This window comes from Phasianus colchicus, chromosome 17, assembly GCF_987193195.1.
Source record: "Phasianus colchicus chromosome 17, bPhaCol1.hap1.1, whole genome shotgun sequence".
In the NCBI taxonomy this organism is placed as follows: Eukaryota; Metazoa; Chordata; class Aves; order Galliformes; family Phasianidae; genus Phasianus; species Phasianus colchicus.
In genome coordinates, this window is record NC_143452.1 from 9,358,624 (window position 1) to 9,381,278 (window position 22,655).

At 45.1% G+C, this 22,655-nt stretch overlaps 1 protein-coding gene across 6 annotated transcripts in view; it reads right to left on the reverse strand.

The window, feature by feature from the left end:
• Positions 1-10,259: 10,259 nt before the first annotated feature.
• The window catches only part of MYT1 (myelin transcription factor 1), a 55,051-nt gene continuing 42,655 nt past the window's right edge, over positions 10,260-22,655 (reverse strand). For 5 of the 6 annotated variants that reach the window (XM_090152101.1, XM_090152102.1, XM_090152099.1 and 2 more), the window contains 9 exons: positions 21,992-22,054; positions 21,709-21,777; positions 18,558-18,620; positions 17,886-17,969; positions 14,547-14,768; positions 13,695-13,786; positions 12,801-12,904; positions 12,577-12,720; positions 10,260-10,954 (listed from right to left, as the gene is read on the reverse strand). In XM_090152101.1, the coding sequence (XP_090008227.1) occupies positions 10,814-10,954; positions 12,577-12,720; positions 12,801-12,904; positions 13,695-13,786; positions 14,547-14,768; positions 17,886-17,969; positions 18,558-18,620; positions 21,709-21,777; positions 21,992-22,054 (982 nt within the window). In that variant the 3' untranslated portion in view covers positions 10,260-10,813. The remainder of the gene's footprint in view (positions 10,955-12,576; positions 12,721-12,800; positions 12,905-13,694; positions 13,787-14,546; positions 14,769-17,885; positions 17,970-18,557; positions 18,621-21,708; positions 21,778-21,991; positions 22,055-22,655) is intronic. The other variant, XM_090152100.1, reaches the window with a different exon arrangement.

Consider the following 22,655-nt stretch of genomic DNA (forward strand, 5'->3'; position numbering starts at 1 on the left):
GGGAGTGGCAATGTGGGGTTATGCCCGTCCCCAGCTGGTACATGTGGTCCTTGTGTCATCTCTGAGCCTCCTGCACAAAGCCTGGCTGACGTGAGATGTCCTGCTGTCATCTGCCAGACTTGGGAAAATATCATGGGAACCTGGAAGAAAGCATTACTCTAATTGATGTTTGCACTGATGCTGATTGATGTTCTGCATTTTGAGCCTATGAACATTCAGCATGCATGGAACTGTGTATGCATTTCGGCAGTCATAAATGCCAAAAAGAAATTCCCTATGAAAATAAGTGAAGAGCTTATTCACTTGACTCCAGGGGCTGGAGAGAACCACGGAGTGTCATCACAAGGCTGCCACATAGCTGACTCACTGTTTGTGCAGTAGAGAGATCCCTGTTCCCTAACATCATCTTCCTCAGCATCAGACACCTGATTTGGATTATATGCAGCCAAGCAGGCTCTTTCAGTGGTTGTAACCAGTATGGCAAGGTCCGAGAAGACACTGAGTGAAGGTGGTTCCTATCACCCACCTCAGGATAAGACAAATTATCCTCTAATATTGTGTGCCTCTTCATCTACAAGTGGCCCATACAGTGTCAGCTGAGGCTATGGGATGTGTGACCTCTAAGGCTGCCTTGGTCTTTGATCCAGGATTTGGTCCTGTGTATGTCTGCAAAACAATAAGGGTTAACCACATCTAGACAGGAGATTTCTTATGTTTTTTAAAGATTATCTGGGGGGGGGGAGAAAAAAAAGAGAAAAAAAAAAGAAAAAAAAAGCCATCCTTCCAGACACAACAAGACTACAGTGGGGAAAAAAAGAGATTGCCCTGGTAAATGAGACTCAAATAGGAAGAAAGTGAATCAGCATCAGAGATGTATTTATGCATTAAGGTGATTATCTGGGCTCCCTTCATTAACATGATAACAGCAGGCTCCATGCTAACAGGCACCGGGTAATACTGTAGATGTCTGCACTTTCATTTCGCAGAAGACAGCTGCCTGGGAGAATGGGATTATTTGTGGAGAGTGAGCACTGAAACTCCTCCTTGCTGATTCAACCAAAACAGGACACGTTGATTGTGCTTGCCTCGTCTTGTTTAATAAGAAAAGCACTCAAGCATAATGGCAACGCGGGTTGAAATCTGCAAATGCAGAACAGACAAACTCTATACACATATGATTCCAGGGTTTCCATTCAGCATCTGCTCCTCATCCCAGCAGAGCTGCTTGAAAAACAGCAGCTTGTTTCTTTTTTTTTTCTTTTTTTTTTCTTTTTTTTTTTTTTCACCAAAAAATATTAAAAGCTGGGTAAAAATGGCTATGGGGAGCCTGTTTGAGAGCCCTGACCCTCTCCTGATGCAACTCCTTGTGTCCTTCATGACTTAACATGTCTGCTGCGATTCCTGATGTCTTGTGCTACTCCTTTTCCTATGCTTTGTTAAGACCTTCCCTCTATCCCTACGCCTCACTGGGGGCTTTGCTGTCCAACCCCCGGCTTGCACAGCTCTGGATGCTTCTGAGAGCAGGCAAATCCAAGTGGGATGAGGAAGGCAGGGCCTGGGGACGCAGGGCCGGCGCACACAGCATCTGCCAGCCTCGCACCGCCAGGTGTCCCCAGCAGAACGGGCAGGGCTGCGAGCCTCGCCAGTGGGATCGGTGATTTAACTTTCGGAATTCCACCTTGGTGATGATCGGTTAAAATGGGATGTTTTTATCGAACAATAAAAATGACTTTTAGCACGCAAGCCAGGGCCGTCAGGCTGAGCTCCAGCGGCACTGACCTGCAGCTTTGCAATGCAGATTGCTATTTAAATCAGTGGGATAATTTGTGAGTGATGGGATGAGTTCCATAAATTAAGGGTTGGAGCTTTAAATCATAGGGTTATATTTTCATCATTTCCTTTTTTTTCTTTTTTAATTTTGCAAACTATGTTCTGTTGCCTTTTCTAGACACCTTGGCACTGTACCACGTTCAGAAGATTATCCATATATATGCATACACACATGCATATGCATACATGTAAATACATGGAGACATACGAATTTACACCACTATTACTATGAGCACAGCAGCAGCTGATCACCCTGGATCCTTCTGCCAGTGCAGCAAGTATATGTGTGTGTGTCCTGAAGCTTCCCTCTATCCTCACTTCATCAAAGGGCTGTGTGAGTAATTGCTGAACCAAGAGGAAGAACATATGTCTTGATTTCCACTGAATTGCCCTGTGCATAACCACTGCCTCTTGGAAAAAGGACTCATAAAGACCTGGATTCATCTCACTTAGCTGAAATGTCAGAATTGAAAGCAGGAGAGCTGCTATGTAGTCCTGCACGGTCAAAGGAAAGAGAGCAGCCAGCAGCCTCCTGGCTGGACCATCTTTGATGGTGAAAATGCATCACTAAATTCCCTGCAGCTGGGGACACAGAGCAGAGAATTGCTTGATCCCTTACAAACCTTGGGGGTTGCCCAGCTGTCTGACCTTCCCCAGATCTTCCTCCCTCTTCCAGCAATAGGAAAACATCTTCATATTTCTGATGGGAATTTATTCCCAGCCAAGGTGCACCTTATTTGATCTCCCACTAGCATTATCCTCTTACTTAAATCATTCCCCTTCTTCCCACCCTGAATGCATTTATGAAGAGTAATCATATCCCCTCTTAGCCTTTGTTTTGCTAGGCTAAACAAGCCAAGCTCTTTCAATCTCCTCTCCTAAGACAGGTTCTCTGTTCTACTAATCACCCTGCCAGTCTTTCCCTGCACCTGTTCAAGGATAAATACATTGTTTGTTTTCCCAAAGACAGGTCCCAGAACTGCCCACAGTGTCCCACACATAGTCCTAATGGCACCACATATAGATGTGTCTTCAGAACAAATGGCTTGAAAGTTGCATGAGTCCTTTTGCACAGCAAAGGGAAAGCAGATACAAATCCATGAACCCATAACCATAACACAATCGTACTCTAGAAGATTTAACATGGAAGGGCATTGTGCTCCTCTAATCTGGTGCTAAGCAGGCAGCTATCAGTGGTTTTGTGTTTTCCATTTCCACTGGATGAGCATCAGTCTCAGCTTCTTGCTCCCTGCCTTTGGACCAGCAAAATTCCCTTTGAAATCACGGGTGAGGGTTTGAACTACGAAGATGCAGAGTTAAATGATGAAAACCATTTTGCATTCATCTCTTTTCAAAATGATTTTCCAGTTTTATTTGGGGTTTAATTAAATTTCTGTGACCCAGGCAGGGAGTTCAGCCTTTCTTGATTAATGTTCTTTTAGGTGGCTCTGATAAGAATTTAGCATTAACAATTGAGCTAACAAGCCCCAGCAAGCAGTTTGTAGGAGACTAATTCTATCAGTGCTTTGCAATGTCAGGACTCCACTTTGAGCTAGAAGCTGGGAGGAAGGGTAAGGAGCAAATGCAAAATTTAGCAACTAACTCACTCCAATGCAGCTTCTTTGTGGGCAGAGCTCATCTGGAAACTATTTTAGCTGACAACATCAGAATTTCACCTGTTCTTTTTTCCTCCTGGCTGAAGCTGTGAGCTTTCTTGGCTCACTGTGATAACGGCTGACAATAAGGAGCGGAACTGAATGGTGGCATTGATAAGAGAAATGAAAGGGAAATGGGATGATATGATCCTGGGGCAGGGTGTCTGCATTTGCCCAGCCTGTGTAGGATGTGGACCAGAGTATAGGATGGTCAGGACAAAGGTGCCTTTGCTGACAGCTTCAAATTAGTCTCTTGTGGGGAGAAAACTGAGATTAGCACTCTGCAGAAGTGTTCCTGTTACTTTTTTTGGTGATATTGGGAATATCTTACGGATCTGTCCTGCTGTTCAGCACTACGGCAGCCTGTCTGATGCACAAACCTTTTCCTTCTCTCTGTCCCTATCCCTTCCTGCTTCAGGTACTACTAAAAACACACTCAGTGCTAAAGCACAGCCTGATGTCACTCAGCCATAGCATAACATCCATCCAGAGCTTCCCATCTGCAGTGCCTTGAGACTGAGTTTTGGACCCAAGCTGCCCACAAACCTCGAGTGAGCAGCTCCTCTGTGGAGAAGCCAAAACATTTATTTCAGGGATGTTATTTTTTTTTTTTCTCCTCTGGATGATCAGCAAGGATAATTTGAGTCAACCAGATTACCTGCAAATGACCTGAAAACAAGGCTACTTGGTCCTAGCAGAAAAATGGTCACACCAAATGGTGCAAGCTGAAAGTAAGCATCCATCACTGCTGGTCTGCAGGTGCTTGTCATTGCTCTGGAACACGTGGATGCCTTTCACTATCATTTCCCTTTAGCACTGGATCCCATCTCCTCCAGTTGACCTCTCATTCTTCTTTGAGCTGCTCAGGGCTCCCACTTGTTTCTGCTTTGGCAATGTTGTGCCTGGGACAGAGCTGGCCAGGAGCCCTGCAGCACCCTGTTGTGGCTTCTGCCTCCCACAGTGACAAGGACAGGGATGGGAACCCAGTCCTGCTGGAGCCGGTCTTCCCAAGGAGGCTGCAGCTGGACTGGGTGCCTGCCCCCATATCTCTGTGTGCGCAAAGCCTCTGTTCTGCATCCCATGCTCATGGAACATGCCTGTTTGTATTTTATTTGTTGTCCAAAGCAGGCTTATGATTCGATTAAGTTATGTAGGCGATTCGGTTACCTCCGCAGCCAGCAAAGGAGCATTAGCAGCTGGCAGCAGCATCGCACCCTGCGTTCCCCCAGGCTCTGCATGGAGATGAAAGCTCTTTGCTTTTTCCCCAGTGAAACGATGACAAATTCTGCCAGGAATGAACCAACAGGTGCCTTCCCTCAGCCTTCGCCTGACTTTCGCTGCAGCATCCCGTGAATTGCAGTTGTCAGTGGGGGAGCAAGCTCATCAGAGGGCTCCATCCATAATCACTCTAAAGAGGATGCTGATGTTCAAGTTCTGGAAGCTCCCCAATATCAGAACTCAGCAGGGACCAAAATAATGCTCTTGTTCCCTCTCCTGAAAAAGCGAAGACCCACTGAGAAATCAGAGGGAATGGAGGCACTGACATTGCTGTTGGTGTCACAGGATCTCAGGCAGCAAAGCTTTGGTGCTCGAAGGCATCACTACTGTTAGCGACAGCCAAGATCTTCCTGCCTTCATCTCTACAGCTGTTGGAATTGGCCCAGCACACAAAGGGCAGCGTCCTCATTAAATTTCGTGGAGGGTTGCCATGTGGCCAGCAGAAATTTGGTTTTGTTTTAGTTCTCTGAGCGGCACAGTAATATATTCACCACCTCCAAACGTAATGGGGTGACAGATGGGAGCTGGGCTCTGGCTTTCATGGGAAAGCCTCCTCTCGGCAGGAGGCAGTGAGTTTCTCACCTAATCTTCTATAACCTCCAGACTGCTAACAACTGTAAGAAGAAAGCAACATGTAGTTATTAAATTAATGACTTCATCTCCAAGCCAGTAATAAATGTTTTACTGTTTTCTCTCTCCACACTGCAGACTGCTCTAGACAGCCTAGACTGTTTATTAATCTAGCTTCTGGATTTATGTTATCTAATTGCTAAACACTCTCAGCATGGTTGGGCTGGATTATTAAATGCTGAAGCCCAAGAAGGAGTCCTCTGGCAAATGGCAAAATCTAAGGAGCTGATCCTTGGGCTTCTGCTGGATGAGTCTTAGGCCAAAATCCCCTGAGGCCAGTGCCATTGACCTGGAGCAAAGTCCAGGTTAGCGCCTGTTTAAGTCTGTGGTTGGTCATTACTTATGTTAGTTGGGGTGGATCCCAGGGCTCACTGTGAGTAGAAAGACGAAGAGAAAAGCTTTGGCACATCCTGGCTTCCATATGGGCTGTGGGGTCAGACATCAAACATCAGTGTGGCCAGGCTCTTCCTGGTGTGCTCTGAGCCTTGGTGCTGGCCTTGGAGCTCAAGCAGATTCACATGTCCTTCCTCTGTCCCTTTATGACTCAGTGTTCTGCAGAGCATCCCAGATTACCACTGACATTCAAACAAAAGAGTGTTGCAGTTATATAAATGAATGCAGACTTTAATGGTTGTTATACTTCCTGGTTGACAGGGATGAAAACGTCTTTAAATCTGATACTACCATTTTTACAACAATTGGTGATTTATTCATCCCATTGAAAGAAGGGGATGAAGGCATCTGGAATAACGAGAGCTATTTGTCTGAAGAATGCAGCCCTGGTCCCACGAGCCCTTCTGCACAAAGTGGGAGGTCGTTTCAGGATATATCTTCTCATAAAAGTGTAGGAGAAACAAGTACATTGACAAGTGCAGGGCAGAGCCCTTCCTACTACCTCCCCAGCACACTGAGTTTCTGCCTGATCTCATCTCCATCTTCTAGGGCCCGAGGAGTGAATTCAGTGCCAAATGGCAGCTCTGTAGACCACGGTTGCTTTCTGCCCCCAGTAAAGAACCAAATGGAGAAGGAGGTATCCCCACAGCGAGAGTGACCCAGCCCTGAGACATCACCCACAGGAGCACTATGAGAAGGAGGAAGACAATCAGGAAGAAAGAACAAGGCTGGCAAAGAAACCCCTCTCTGCTCCCACCTGCAAACTCTCATTGCAGCCTATGGCTCTCCAAGAGCAGCTGAGTGAATGCTGGCAAATGGAAGGCACCACTTGAGCAGAAGAATGGAGGGACAGGTCATTAGCAGCTTTTAACAATTAATAGTGGTATCCAGCAAGGCCAAATGACACACACGTTGGTCAATGATTTATACAACAACCAATGATTTATAGAAATAACCAAACACAAGTATCTTTCCTCTCGCATCCTTGAAGTGAAAGTCCTGCTCTCCTCTGCCTCCCAGCTCTCACTTTCCACTTGCTGGAGGAGGCTGAAGAGCTCTCCTAAGCACACCTATAAACTTACAGTGTACCATCTTAAACCCATTCAATTCCCTTCCCTGCAATAAAGGACGCCAGTTCAGAGAAGATAACATCTCACAGTGATGGCTCCCAAAGCTGCAATTTAACATGAATCTAACCGCTCTATTATGCAGCACAGCCAATTCGTTAGGAAAGGACAAGTGAGCGTGCCTGTTAGCTCCATCATCATAATCAAATATTGGCACAATGAACTGTTCGGTGGTGCAAAGTCTATCAACTCCCCCCTCCCCCCCCTCCCAATGATGTGCCCTTCATAAATAAACCACGCCAGTCAGTTTGGATGAACCATCTCCCGAGTCTGCGTGTTTCCCCCATTTAAGATATGCAGCCATTTGTGAAGGGGATAGGATCCCATAAGCTACAGGAGGTGTCCAGCAAAACCTCAAAGACACCTTGCCCTTGGGAAGCATGCTCTAACTCTGCCCCTTGCAGAGTTAATTGCTATTAACCCACGAGCTCTGTCCCATGCCCTGCAAAGCTCCGGGAAGGACATCCTCTCCTCTAGCACCCTATAAATCCACCAGCGTGGATCCCTGCAGCTCCAGAGGACGTGTCCACTCCTCCACCATCCCCATGAGCCTGTACTAAGCTCTCACAGTCATTCAGCCCTAGAAAGGGACCTTCAGAGCCTGCAGCTTACAGACATTCATCAGAGAGAAAAAAAACCTGCCAGCAAACACCCGTGGCTGTGTATGTGTTGAAGGAAAGACTTTCAAGAATCCTCTTTGATCCCAGAAGTTCACTCTGAGGGTTTCTGGCTGCGGCTCTCATCCTTCTGCCCCCATTTTACTCCACCTTTTTATCTCTGTGCCATGGCATCAAGGCCACCTCCTCCCCCATGACCTGCAGCATCTACGTAAAATTCCCATTTAACCCATCTCCCTCAGCTCCAAATGGCCTTTGTGTGAGTTACCTTATTTCACCTTGGAAGCTTCAGCTCTAGCAAAGCTAAACCAGAATGCCATCTCCAGCAAAGCGAGCGGTGATGAATTCCCTCCATTGCTACAGCTTCAGAAGAAAACTCTTCCTGCAGTGAAGAAGCTCTGCAATTTGAGCAGGACGACCTGAGAGCATTGCAGCCAGGAAAACAAACATGAGGGAATCATGTTGGAAAAGGCCTCTAAGACCACCAAGTCCAACCACCAACCATCCCCACCGTGCCTGCTAAACCCAGTCAGAAAAAGAACCACTTCCCAGCATCTTTCCCAGCTAAATCTCCAAGATTAACGTTTGCAATTTGTTTAGTAAATCCAGAAGGTGAAAGCGTGCGTGCTGCCCTGCCAATGGCAGCTCCTTGCTTTGCACCATAGCTCCGCGTGGTGACATGTTGGGGACATGGGCAGCAGCTCGAAGAAAGACCATAGGAACTAAAGTCACAAACAGAACTGGGTTTTATTATGAAACAACCCTGCCAGTACATAAGGAAGTTCTGTCTGCAAAATACATTTCCTGAGGAAAGTAGATCACAGTATTCGTTTTCACAGAATAACATGTAGCCTGCTATAACTTTCAATTGACTCTTTATTATTTAAATATTAACAGTATTCCTTCACATAAACAAGTACTCAGTCATCACGTAACCGACACACAAACAACAAAATAAATATACAACAAGAGCACAGTTCGTTTTTCCCACCCGCCCCCCTCCCCCCCGACTTAAATATTAAATAAATAATAAATACAGAATTCTCATTTCCTGTTATCAGTGCCTGAAACAATAGGAACGAAAAAGAAAAGAAAAACCGACAAAGTCTCTCTTCCCCTGGTGCCCCATCCCCAGCAAAAAAACAAACCAAAAAATTATCAAAATGTCTCAGTTATAAAATATCTTTAAAAAAATTCCCATCGTTAAAAGAATAAATAACAAAATATATAAAAAATAACTTGGTTGCATCAAAATTACAAGTAGGAGTTGTAGATAGAGGTTTCTCTCTCTTCTTTTTTTTTTCTTCTTTTTTTTTTTAATTTTTTGGGGGAATGTCCTTTTTTATGGTCAAAAGTTTTAATTTTTGCTTCTTTTATCTTTGTTTTTTTTTTTTTTTTCAATGGTGCGGTGTCCAGTTTAAAGTAAGTATAAAATTAATAAATAAAAAAGTTAAATAAATAGAAAAAGTTAACATAAGGTGTTGTAAATATAAATTACATACATCTTGCCAAAATTAAATAATTTACAGGATAATTAAACTAACTACTTTTTTTTTTTTTTTCCTCTCTTTCTTCCAGGAAGTGCAATTTCTCTACTTTTAAATACTAAGTGAATTGCAGTCACAATCAATTTGGACTCTATTTACATGTTAAGAACATTGTGTTTTTAACACCTCAAATTATCATTTTATTTTATTTTTTTCCCTTTCTTTTGTATTTTTGCACTTGGAATGGGTTCTAAAATGGGTGAACTCATGGAGCCTGATCCTGCCAATGGCTCAGCATGGCACTTCCCAACAGGAACCAACCCGCGCCACGCTGCTCCCGGTCCAATGCCTGCTGTAGTCAATGGGAAACTCCCCACTGACCTCCAAATCGTGGATTATACCCTAAATATCTGCAGAATTGGGCTCAAAATGACACCACATCTTTGCCTTTAGCATCGGCCACCCAAATCCTCCCCACTGCTGCCAGGAGCCACGCAGGAAGCGAACACACCTATGTTGGGACCCCAGAGGGGTTTCTTCCCTTCATTTCCTTGGGTCACCTTCACTCCACCAGGAGGTTTGTGTGTACCAAGCTTACAGAATGCTTCTTTGGAAGAATATCCAATACCTGAACAATTTTTTACTTTCTTTTTTTCCTCCAGAATGGTGCTTGTGCTGTGATTTTGCACAAAACGTAGAACGCCAAACCAAGAAAAACCCATCACCCTGTGGATATCTGCAAGAAATCAACCACTGATTCGTGTTAGGTAAGCACTTTGCTGGCCATCAATTAGCATCTCTTTTTTGTTGGTTTTTTGTTTGTTTGTTTTTTAGTTCATCGCAATCTCAAACGTTCTCTGGCATTGATGTATGATCTCTGGACTGGCAGTACTGCGCCACTGTAAGGATGATCACAATAATGAAAAGAACCAGAACTGTCATCAAACAGACTTCCAAAAAATCATAAACACCGGACCATGACACATTAAGAATTCTTCCGTATGAAATATCTGGTATTGGCCTATTCATAATAGCTATTCTCATATTTAAGACAGACAAAGGAATACTGTAGTTGCAAACTCCAAAAGCTTCCCTGAGAACCTTTTTTCCATTGCGCTTTCCACTGGAGATCCAGAACTGCTCTTCAGATTTCTTTCAGAAAATAAAAATAAGCTACTTTATAATACTTAAAGAGTTCCCATGCCCAGTGGATATCTGAAAACCTGGGGTTGGGAGGCCCAGCACAGGTTCAGATTTACAGGTAGCTTGCAGCTCCAGCACTTATAGCAACATATAACATAACTCATGGGTGAGTAGGTAATCTGGACATACGACCATAGACAACATGAGGGTTTAAGCCAGTCATACGCTAGTCTTGGATCAGACAAAACCCTGTTCTTGTAACATTTTAACCCTTGGATCAAGTCTGCAAAAGCATGGCAACTCATGAGAGACGCCTGCTCTTCACCAGCTGCCAAGCCCCACAGCCCATGGAGAATTTGACCTTCCATCCTGGTCTACCTCATGGTCCAGGTAGAAAAATCCCACTTTTCTCAAGAAGGTCCAAAGTTAAGTAAACGAGAACACTGAGTTCGATCAGTTCCACGTCTCAGAAATGGCCTCTTGGTTACATTTTGGTCCTTGTGTGTTTTTTTTGTTTTTTTTTTTTTTAGTTTGTTTTGCTTTGCTTTTTGTTTTTCATTCATTAAACAAGTTTTATAACTTGTAAACCTGAATACTTGGAGGGAAAGTTCCATCTTACAGTCTCATCGCCCACCCATCCCCATCGCAGGGCACTAAACTTGGATGCCCTTGACGGCTTGCTTGATGCTCTCCAGCAGGTCCTTGTTCTCTGGGTTCTGGTAGCACTCCTGGTTGGTGTACATGTCAGTCAGCGTGTTCACGTATGCATCGAAGTTCTGCTCACTAATGGGCTCCTGCAGTCAGAAAAGCAAACAGAAGAGTTAGTAGTAGAGCAGGGTGGCTTTGATCAATCATAGGATGGCTTTGATTGAAAGGGACCTTAAAGATCATCTAGTTCCAATGCCCTGCCGTGGGCTGCTGGCCTCCCACCAGATCAGGCTGCCCAGGTCTCCATCCAACCTGGCCTTGAATGCCTCCAGGATGGGGCATCCACAGCTTCTCTGTGCAGCCTGTGCCAGTGCCTCACTGCTCTCTGAGATGTTTTTTTTTCCAATTAATTGTGCCAATAGCCAAAGGTCTCAACATCAGAGGTTCTTTGTGCGTGGCGTTGTACATAAAGAATCTCACTGAGCAACCTTCATCCTGCAGAATCTTCACTGGTTGCTTGATTTTATGCGTTGGCCACATGGGATTATCAACAGCATCAGGTTAAGCATGTGCAGGCAGTTTGACTGGAGGGTGGACTGAGGCGTGGAAATGAAAGGTTGGAGGACAAGAGGAGGCAGGGAGTGCTGGAGCATCACGAGGGAAATGAAAGGAGAGGGTAGAGCAGGAGCCAGAACCTCAGGCTCAGGTCTGCACTCTGCTTTGGAGGGGCATGATTGAAACCTAGCAAACTCTATCTCAGAGTTAGCAGGGAAAAAGGAAACAAGGAGGAAGAAGAAAAAGAGCAGGATAAAATGAGCATACAAGTCTCATGGGCCTTATTTAATTGGAGTTGCCTGAAACCTTGAAAAAATATTTGCTGAACAATTTATTTGACCTTTATGCGTCAAATACTTTACAAAAAAAAAACAAAAAAACACTCAGTGAGCAGTTTTGTGCCAGTCAAGCAGCTGGGTGAATAGTGTCCAAAACTGCTCTGCTGGAGCATGGCACATCTCCAACCAGCCTGAATTTAAATACCAACCCCAATGAAAAGGATGCCCAAAAAAAAAATGACAGCAGAAAAAAAGAAATCAAAAGCTTGTTCCTCTTGATCATCGTGATGGTCGCTATTACTTGTAAGAGGACAGCTTCCAAACCAGCACGCAGCCCCCCTGCACACACCTGTTTTTGACAACAGTAATTACATTCCTGGGAATAGAGAGAAGGTAATTAATAGCCTTTTGTGGTTTTACTATTTTAATGCAGCCTTTTCATTTTGCAGTAACTCTATGGTAACATGCTGTGGGCTGTTAGACCTTGTTAAATTAAACAAAATACACTCTCTTTAAGAATGCTATTCTTTGGCTGCCAGCTATTCAAAACTGAATTGAAACTACCTGCATAATAATGGGAGCTGTAAGATCTTTCTGACGTTGAAATCCAATCCCTCCTGATCTCTGCTTGTGCTGTCTTAGCCTAAAAGGCACTGGGTGCCCTTGATAAAGTTTCCTATTTTGTGATAATCCTCCCAGATGTAATGAGACAGAATAATAGATACAAAGGGAGATCAGCAGAAAACGACAACAAAAGGGAGATAACAATGCGAGCTTCGAGATAAGGCAAAAGCACTGATTTTAAAAAGGACAGGTAGGTGCGTATAGAGAAATTCTCCTGCTCTTTAATTGTATGTGAGCCTTATCACGAGCCAGATCTTGCGCGGCTCCCCTGATGGCACCAAGTGGGGCTGAGCACTGCCCAAGTTTCTTACCATGTGCGGAAGGCGGATATTGGCAAGACTTTGGATTAGAGCCTGGCTCAACCCTGAGAGCTCCAGGAACAGGGCTTCGTTTTGCTCCTCTATGATCTTGTTTTCCTCCTCAATGTTCTTCAGGTTCTTCTCCATGCTGGAGATCTGCAGAGCAAAGAACACGTGGGGTTACAAACCCATCAGCACTCTGCTGGGAGCTTGGGCACGTGTCCAAACGCACAAACCTGCGACTGGAGCTTCACCATGGCTGCTTCCATCTCCGAGTTGGACTCGTTCAGCTCGCTGATCTCCTTGTTCAGCTGCTTGATCTCCTCATCGTTCTCTAGAACTGTGGGAGGGAAAGTGGCAGGCGGTCAGCCTCTGCTTTTGGGTAAGCATGGCAGCCCACCAAGTCCTCGCCTTTGCTTTCGCATCCTCAATACAGAATGCACATCTTGCTTTCTTTTTAATGTTGTTTTTTGTTTTTTTGTTTGTTTGTTTTTTGTTTTTTTTAAAATTTAACTATAATTATACTTTGTAGGTCAATTTGTAAATGCAAAAGTGAACAAGAGCCCAGCAGTTGGAGCCCAGAGCATTCGTGCGCCCTGCAAGGTTGACCACCCTAATAACTCAAGTTTGCTCTGTTTGGTCGCAAGTTGGGAAGACATCATAAAAAAAAATAAAAGCATATCTTCATTAGAAGTTACAGTGCTAATAAAATAAGGGAACATTTCTAGAAAAGCACAGGCATTTATATCTTCCAAACTATTAAGTATTCAGCTAAAATGCGTGAATCATGTCAAATATCAAAATCTTTCAGTGTTAGCACTAGAAAGTGCCATCACTAACCCAACTCCAGATCCAGAAATATCTTTGGGATTAGAAGTCTTGAATAGATGAAAATAACTGAATGACTGAAAGGGATTTGCGAAAATGCCAGAGAATATTTGAGGGAAAAAAATAAGACCAACACTCAAATTTCAGTGCTATTTCACTATTTCAATACTCAGGCAATCAAAAAAACGGGTGCTTGTAGCACAGGATTTGCTAGTAGGTCCAAAGATTTCAGTCTATGAAGAGATGCCAGTGGGCTCAATACCCCAACACACATGCCAAATAAAATGAGTGAAAATCCTTACCATCACTGGTCTTGAACTTTGTGTTGAGAATTTCATCCCCTGAGAGTTTTCCTTTCTTCCCAGCAAAAGTAGCTCTTGGGCACCCTGACAAACTGAAAAACAAGTAAAAATGGGTTTCATAAACTCTCTGTATTTATAGGTGCTTATGTTCCCAACAAGAGCGCGTACCATTTGGTGGAGTTCATGCTGTGAGACAGTTCTTCTAAAAGCTTTTTATGGTGCAGAGGAAATTGCTTTATGAATAATGCCACAAAGGTCCTCATTTATAAAGCAAGAGCAATTTTCTCTGAGCAAAGATTAAAAAAGAAAAAGTGTTATTTTCTAAAAGAGAGGGCATGACAGGCGAGGAAGGTGAAATGAGTCTGGATGGATTGGGCATCAAACTCCCATTTTGGCTGCTGAAGAACTGCTCTGGCGTGCTAATGGAAGGACACTACATTACTGCTTTTCATGATTTTGTCCAATTCACATTTCGCTACTGCAAAGTTAAAACATCTAAGTGTTTTTATCCCATGCAGAAAACACAGCCCTTCGAGCAACCTGACTGAGGGCAGCATTAAAAGCACCAGTTACCCAGCTTTCATCGAGTGGAATGATGCTCAGAGTAGATTCACTCCAAAACTGCCACACTTAGGTTGATCCCAAGGTTGAATATTAGGAAAAACTTCTCTGAAAGAGCAGTGATGTGTTGGCACAGGCTATCCAGGGAGGTGGTGGGGTCACCATCCCTGGAGATGCTCAAGCACAGTGAAGAAGTGGCACTGAGGGACACGGTTAGAGGGTATGTTGGTGATGGGTCAATGGTTGAGCTTGGAGATCTTTTCAAGCCTTAATGATTCTGTAATTATTTACCTCCTGTGAGTGAGGAAGCTCCCATTGGCATGGCCGGAACCATCACAGCCTGGGGTAGGGCAGGTTGGGCCTTCATTTTTCAGTGATTTCCAGGAAAATGAGGAGCCATTGAGGGATCCTTCCTTCTGCCTTCGAGCAGCCAGGGGGCAGCCCGATGCACTGCGGTGGGAGGCGTATTTACCACTGATGTGCCCAAGACCAACGCAGCCAGGAACCGGACACCTACGCACAAGGAATACAAGAAATTATAGGAGTGAAAAGGGATGGAATGATGAGCAGGAAAGAGGAAGGCAGGAAAGCAAGCATTCATAATTGGGGATGCCATCCAGACTTCAGTCTGGAAAAAAGGATACTCATGTGAGACTATATTGTTCCCAACAGCTCCCTGAATGCAGATTGCGGTGAGGGTGGGGGTCAGCCTCTGTGACCAGGTAACAGCAATAGGATGAAAGGTGATGGCCTTAATGTCGCACCAGAGGAGGTTCAGATTGTATATTAGGAAATGTTTTTTCTCTGGAAGAACAGTGATGGCACAAACTTTGGCACAAACTGCCCAGGGAGGTGATGGGGGTCACTTTCCCCAGAGGTACTCAAGAATTGTGGAGATGTGGCACTGAGGGATGTGGTCAGTGGGCACAGTGGGATGGGCTGAGGCTGGCCTTGGGAATCTTAGGTATCTTCCATCCTTAATGGTTCTATGACTTCGTTTGGTGGATGTTTCACTGATGGAGGTCACACCACTTTGCATCAGCTGGGACATCTCCTCGCACAGGTTTTAAGAGTCTGCGGGACTCATTGATCTCTATGTTATTCTTGTGACTAGAGAGCATGAATGGCAGTGAAACAATGGCAATGGGCTCTGTCACAGCTGGGGCTCAGCACTCTGGGCTGAGCTGCTCAGTGCCATCCCACACACACTGGTGCTATGGGGTAGGAGCTGCATGGTGCACAAGGAGAGGTTCTTTCAAGTCAAACACCAGCAGGCAGGGATAGAGGTATTTAGTTACTTCTAACAAATATGTAATGGAAAAAGCTCCTCAGGGAATAGAAGTGCTGTTTTTGCAGCAATGGATATGGGAAGCAGATGGGAAATTAAGAGCTAAGCCATTCTCCTAAAAAGAACCAAAGACAACCAGCGGGCATCACACCACTGCCACACTCACAGCACAACACCCAAAAAGCAGCTGCTATGATGTCCCCAAGCCTTAAGACAGACAGTAAAAAACTGTGGTTTTGGGCATCCTGGCAGCACCCCAAGGACGATCCACTTGCACCAAACACATTGGCAGCAAACCGTGTGCTCACGGTTGGGCAGCAGCAGGAATTGCTGCCCGTCCCATGCATCCAGTGCCAAATGGGACCAGGAAAATGGTGCTGGAGGTGTTGGGGCAGCGCTGACACGAGCAGTGTTAATTGGCACAGCTCACTTGCTAACTTCCCACTTAACGGCACGCTGAGTGAATTCGGCCATTCAGCAGAGTCTTGACTGTCTACTACAGTTTCTGCTGTGTCTTGCACTTGTTTAAAGATGCTAGTCAATTATAAATACACTTAAAAGTTTATTACTCGAGGGAGGTTACCCTATAAAAGGGTAAGAAATGGAAAAAATAACCCCTTGTCCTCAGCTTGAAAGCAATTAGGGACTTTGAGTTACCCCAGCAAAATATCCATTGAGCCACTCCTGGAAATCACAAGCTCTGTTTCACCACAGCAATGATTCCCCTCATTGTTTATATTTCGTGCAAAAAGGAGCTGACAGCAGAAGGGGGAGCCGCACACCCATTATTTTCCCAAGATAATTTGAAAAATGCTGATCTCGATTTTAATCAGCTGCAAATGCAGCACAATTCACTTATAATATCCCTGCCAGCAGGATCCTCAGTAAATTCATAACATCATTGCTTTTATATGATCACGAGCAAATTACTGAATCCTCAGGAGGAAAAGGAGAGGAAAAAATAAAAGAGAGGGAGAGAGAGAGAAACAAACCCCAGCATTTAGCATGTAGCCATTATGGCCCTACCGTTCCATATTTTACACTGTTAATTTAACTTGCATTACACTTTCATTGTTAAAAAATAAACCAGAGCCTTATTGTGCAAAACAGCTGGCTCGGACATTTTTAAAATTTTTTATTTTTATTATTATTATTTAACAGAAGCAGCAGCAGCACTTGATCAATTAGGGAAGTGCAGATGCCTCCACTTGGTGCCAGGGCTGGGCTGAAGGTTGAGGTGCTCTGTTCTACCACATCTATAGCAAATTACTGGAAGGATGAGCAGCCAAACAATGGGGACTGAATGCCATTCTCCTTGGAGGCAATGTGCAAAACTCAGATGGGTTTCAAGTGCCACTCGGAGCAGAGAAATGGATCCTTGCAGGGATGTGCGCGGTGCACACCTTGCTGCTGGAGACAAAGCACCTGCTTGCTATAAACTGATGGGCAGCAAAGGAATCTGAGTTGTTTTGCACATCTCAGAGGAGCTGCTGCTCATTCTGGGACTAGCAGAAGACCGTGGGCTGCTGCTTGTTCTGCAGCACATCAGGGGCTGCTTTCAGACCTCGTGAATCCCTCTGCAAGCAGAGGAGCAGAACCACAGTGAGGCCATTCGGGTCATTCTGAGATTCAAAAATCCCATCCCTGGTGATGCTCCAGCACATTCCTTCCTGTTGTAAGCTTTCAAGCATCGAGCACAGCCCCAAGCACTGGAAAGAACATCGGTTTTGTGGGAAGCATTCTTGTGCAAGCACTAGCTGCACTGTAGCAAGAGAATCCTGTAAGAGCTCCTTTGCACTGGGAAGTGATCACTTGCAAAGCAGGAGGAGCTGCTTGGTACACCCTCAACCTTCAGTGCAAAAGCCCAGCAGCCAACAGTTGCACTGCTGCACTCACTGCTTTTTCTTTCCTTTACTGTGTCACAAAATGGCATCGCAACCCCATCAGCAATTCAGGACTATCTGAGTCCAAAAGGTTTTTTTTTTTTCCTGCAGATTCTCAAGTAGGTCGCTTAATTTTTAATAAACTCTGCTAACTCCTGCTAATTATCACACAGTTCATTTAGCTCGGAAGCTTTCCTTCCTGGAGACAGAGGAGTGAGAACAGAGCAGATGGCTCAAATATCATCCGCTTCTCAAAGCTCCTTTCTCCAGCTCGGAATATTCAGCAGTAGCCAAGGCTGTACGAAGCACATTTAATGCAGGGCAACCATGCCCTGACCCTATCCGTGCCAGCACCCTTCGTGTGCCCACTGCCACCCTGAAAGCCTCCAGCATTTCACCCAACTGTGGGTTTTTACCCTCATTTACAACACCGGTGATTTTCTCTTCATCCACACTTACTTCATCAGCTCCGGGTCTTCTTTATCGTCCTTGGTCGGGGTTATCTTGATCCCACTTTTCTTGGCACGAGGGCAGCCTGACAGACTGTGTTTGAAAAGAGAAGAAAGGGCTGTCTGACTGGCAGGGCCCCCACCTCATCAGCTTCCCCCGAATTTCGCACGCGGTTTTGATCTCTCTCGTTTTGCAGCTTCACATCACGAGGAGAAGTCAGGAGAAAAAAATATGTGTATTTGAGGAGATGGACAGTAATTAACGGTGCCTAGATAAGACGATATCTGCTAACAGCCTGCAATGTTTAATGGAATTGTTGAAACAGAAGGCTCAGATCTCCGCTATTAATGCTATAAAGTGATAATAGAAGTCATAAATAGGTAGCGTTATTAACAGGAACATTGCATCAGCTAAAATCTGACCCTTTGTCTTTTATTCTATTGAAGGGAGCTTCTAATCAGAGGCTGGAAACATCAAAAAAAGGAAAAAAGTCAGATTAAAGAGATGAAAATAGGCTTCAGTTGTCAGTAACATTAATGTTTTATTCAGAACTTTACAACTCTGCCCACTGCAGGGGGAGGAAAAAGAAAAAGACAGAAAGAAATTAAAAAAGGGGAAAAAAAAGAAAAAAAAACCCACAGAAAGAAAATAAAGAGAAAATAATTTAAGAGAAGATCTTACCTTCTGTGTGATGCATAATTTCCTGTTATGTGACCAGAGCCGTCACAGCCAGGAGTAGGGCACCTGTGGATGAAAGGAGGCTGCCGTGAGCTGGGGGGGCACCCACAGAGTGCCCCAAAGCAGGGTTCCTCCCTGCCCCTCTTCTCCCTCCACAGGAACAGCAGCTGTGCTGCAGTGGCCACAGCACTGCTGTCCCTGTGCTGAGGGGTGTGGGCATCAGTAGTGAAGAGTGGAGAGGAATGAGGATGTGGGGAGGGATGTGAATCCTGGACGTGTCCCCATCTTGAAGAGCAATGATAATAAGGGAGGCAAGAAAAGGCCTCCAGGGCAATGCCCATCTTCTCGAGAAAGATGTAGGGAGATGATCAATGCCATCCTGTGCCATTGAGCTGGATATGAGCATAGGCAAAATACCCCAAAATACCCCAAAAATCCTACAACCATGAATAGCCTGGCCACAGAGGTGTCTTCCCCAAGGTCACTTTGGGTTTGGGTGATGTGGGGAGGTAAAGCTCTCTGAGGGCACCCCAGGAGGGACCTCAGAGCCTCAACCTCACCAGTGATGGAAAGCAACATAGGAAAAAGAAAAAAAAAGGTGACCATAACCTCACTGTGACACTGTGGGTTAGGGATGGGGGCTCTGAAGGGGACCTCAGGTCCCTTCCCATCCACTGCCTCCACAATCATGGGTTTGGAAGTAAGCATCCGGTGCTCAGCAACATGAATGAAGGCCAAGCCTGGAAGAATGCTTCTGTGATCACACAGCCCAGCACAAAAGCTGGCACACCGCAGAGCAGGAGCGAAGATAATGGTGTGAGCTGAGCACTGCATCATTACAGCCACGGAAGCGAGGAAGGTGAGGGGCTCTGAAGTGCCACAAGCACAAAGACCCGCTCCAAATGCTGTAGGTGAGGCATAAAAGTTGTCATGGGGACCTGCAAGAGAAGCAGGGAGTCCTCGCTGGAGCCACAGTGCCAGGCTGCCAATTAGCCAGCTCTGCTCCAGTCAAACCCATAGATCTGGAGGGGCGGGGGGGGGGTTGAGCTGCTGCCTCGAGCTTGCAAAGGTCCCTTGTTCTTGGGGGGATGTTTTGTGCCCTCACTTTCTTGATTCCCAATTATAAGGCTGCCTCTGCCTGGCTTGGCAGCACTGGTTGGAAGATGTTCAGTGCTTCTGGGCATCGGAGACCTGATGGGCAGTGGGGTGGCAGCACAGCAGCCTGCAAGGCCAGTGCATGTGGGAAAGGTAACGTGCTCAATGCTTGACCCAGGCAACAGCACGAGGGGCTATGAGAGACTGCTCAGAGCCAGGTCTGGTGCAGAAACAGCAGGATGTACATCCAGCAGGATGAGGGTGAAAGCCCCCTAACTCATCTGAAAATCAGAGAGGAGAGTGTGTTCATGGCATTTCCCTGTTATATACAAGTAGAGAAAGAATCAAAATGATTCTTTGCTGTTCTAGCTTCGGGGTGGGATGAAATGATGAAAACACAAACACCAACTTCCTTTTGCCTTTCAGGACTTTTTAAAAAGGTGGGGAAAAAAAAAAAAAAAAGGGATTTGATTTTTATTTTAATTATCAGGAGACAAATCATTCCGATAGAGACCTCTTATTGCATGTTTCAGCCTGGAGCTTTTTTTCAGTTTTTTTGTTTGTTTGTTTTTAACCAGGGATATTAACCCCTGGAATAGAACTTACAATAAAAATGGTGAACGTGGCCTTATCTGAAATTGTGGAAAAGCTCTGAGGGTGATATCTGCAGTATCTCCAAATCCCATTCCCTTTCTCTTGCTCTGTGCCTCCGTCCTCACCAGGATAAAGAAAGAGAACAATACTTGAAAAATAACACTGAAAAGCTTTGTTCTGGCCAGGAGTTGCCTGATTTATACAGTATTTTGGTAGCAAAACACTACTATCACGTGCCCAAGGGCACAGGGAGATGCATCATTCTGGACACAGTTTAATTTCAGTGCCACCCACTGCATACAGGACACAGAGTTAGTTTGTCTATGCTAAGCCCGTGCCATTTGAAGCCCCTCATGAGCTTTTGCTCCCAGTAGAGTTCTACTCAATTATGGTTATGAATATCTCACCATTGAAATAATCCTAAATTTGGATTCAGCAAAGCAGGAAGCAAAGAGGAAAACCAGCCTACAAAGACAGGCTGCTTGTGTGGCAGGGATGCTGAAAAAACACTCACTTTTGCCCCAGAGATGTGGGTTGGGTGGAGAAAGCTCAGGTCCCCCCATTGATTTTTAATACAATTCCTAGTAAAGCATTCTTAAGGGAAGGCAAACTAAGGGAGCAGTTGGGAAACTCCCCTGGGTAGCCGGGAAGCTCCTGAAAACGAGGAGCATTGGAAATAAAGCTGAAAACAGGATTAGCAGAAACACATCTGAATGTCAGCTCCAAGCATGGATTGCTCCCTTCCAGAGCAGAACTGGCAACAAGAACATTCAGGTGTCCGTGAGCCTTTTGCTATCCATTAACAGACATGCACATAGCTCTTCCCATTTCCGTCTGCTCCGGATCCTGCCTCATCAAGCACCGTGTGCTTGTTCCACTGCCCTGCCAATCATACTCCCATGGCAATGAATGGAAATCTCTGCCACTGGATCCCCATCAGCCCTTACAGCATAGCATAAAACTAGCACACCATGTTCTTTGAAAAAATTGGCTTATTTTTGCAATGATCTGGCATTATTTTCCCACCTGTGTCTGTACCCAGTAATAAAGCGTGTGCCTTTACCCTGGCTTTGGATTATTTGAGAGTCATACAAAAATGATGAATAGAAAGGATGATGGCACAAATTTAGGGAACAAGAGCTGGGCAAAAGACACCAAATGAAAAATAATTTGGCTTATTTTTATCCAACGGAGCCTGCCAGGGGTCTGGGTTATTTCTGAGTAACCCTGTGATACCCTCTCCCCAAAATACCCCTTCCCACGTGCCACCAACATGACAGCTGGGCTCCACCACAGCTCCTCATAGCCAGACTCTGATCAGTTTTGAAAGGAGAAAGGAGGGGATAAAAAAGCAAAAGCAGAGCACAAAGGGGGAACAGGGAAGGTAGAGAGAGGAAAAAAAAAAAAAATAAGGGGGAGGGAGAGGAAAGCAAAAAAAGGAGTTCCAAGTTGAGCGCAAACATACTTGAGGTCAGCAGAGTGGGCAGCCATGAGGTTTCTGAGGCTCTTGTCAGCAAGAGGACAACCAGAAAGGCTGAAAGAGAAGAGATGGAATATCTGGATAAGCCAAAAAAAAAAAAAAGGAAAGAAAAGAAAAGAAAAAAAGAAAAAGGGCTGGGGCGTGGGGATGGAGAAGGGTAACAGAAGGTGGGGAGGAAACAGAACCAAATTGTCCACGTGGTCAAACAATATACTAAAAACTAAAGTTGTATTTAGAGTTTGAACAGTGGAAAAAAAGGTGAACCCACCTGCGGTGAGAGGCATAGTTTCCCGTGATGTGTCCACTGCCATCACAGCCTGGGGTAGGGCAACTGGGCAACAACAACAACACAAGTGTTAGTGCTGGAAAAGGATTAATTCACCCCAGAATGCGAGCCCTCCTTGGTATCTGCATTGGAAGGTCCTTGCCTTTGGCCCTGTTCACAGGCAAATACACCAGCTCTTCCCCTTTTTTGTTCCCAGAAGTTCACGATTCTTCACAATTTTAACAGAAAAAAAATTGTGGTAAATGTGAAGAAAGTGTTTGAAAACTTGGGTTCTCAGTGCTGTTGGTACCCACTCTTTGCCAACAGGAGGGCTGAGAGATGGCAACTTCACAACCCCGCCAGGAATGGCATAAGACACCGAGCATCAATCAGACACAGACAGCTCCTGGCTTAACTACAGACCATTCGTTACAGCTCTCGGGCCAGAGAGGAGCAATGGTACTAAATGAGGAGAGACAGCTCGAGGTTGGCCATGACACCATTTATTTATTCCAGGGAAGAAATTTCTTGCCCTTCATAACGCAATTAAAGCACTGCAGGTCTTCAAGGTTCTACCTCAAGAATTGCTATTCACATCACTGCTGAGTTTCCAAAAAGCCTTGAGAGTTTTGCATAGGACAGCTGGTTTGTGCTTTGCTAATTTAGG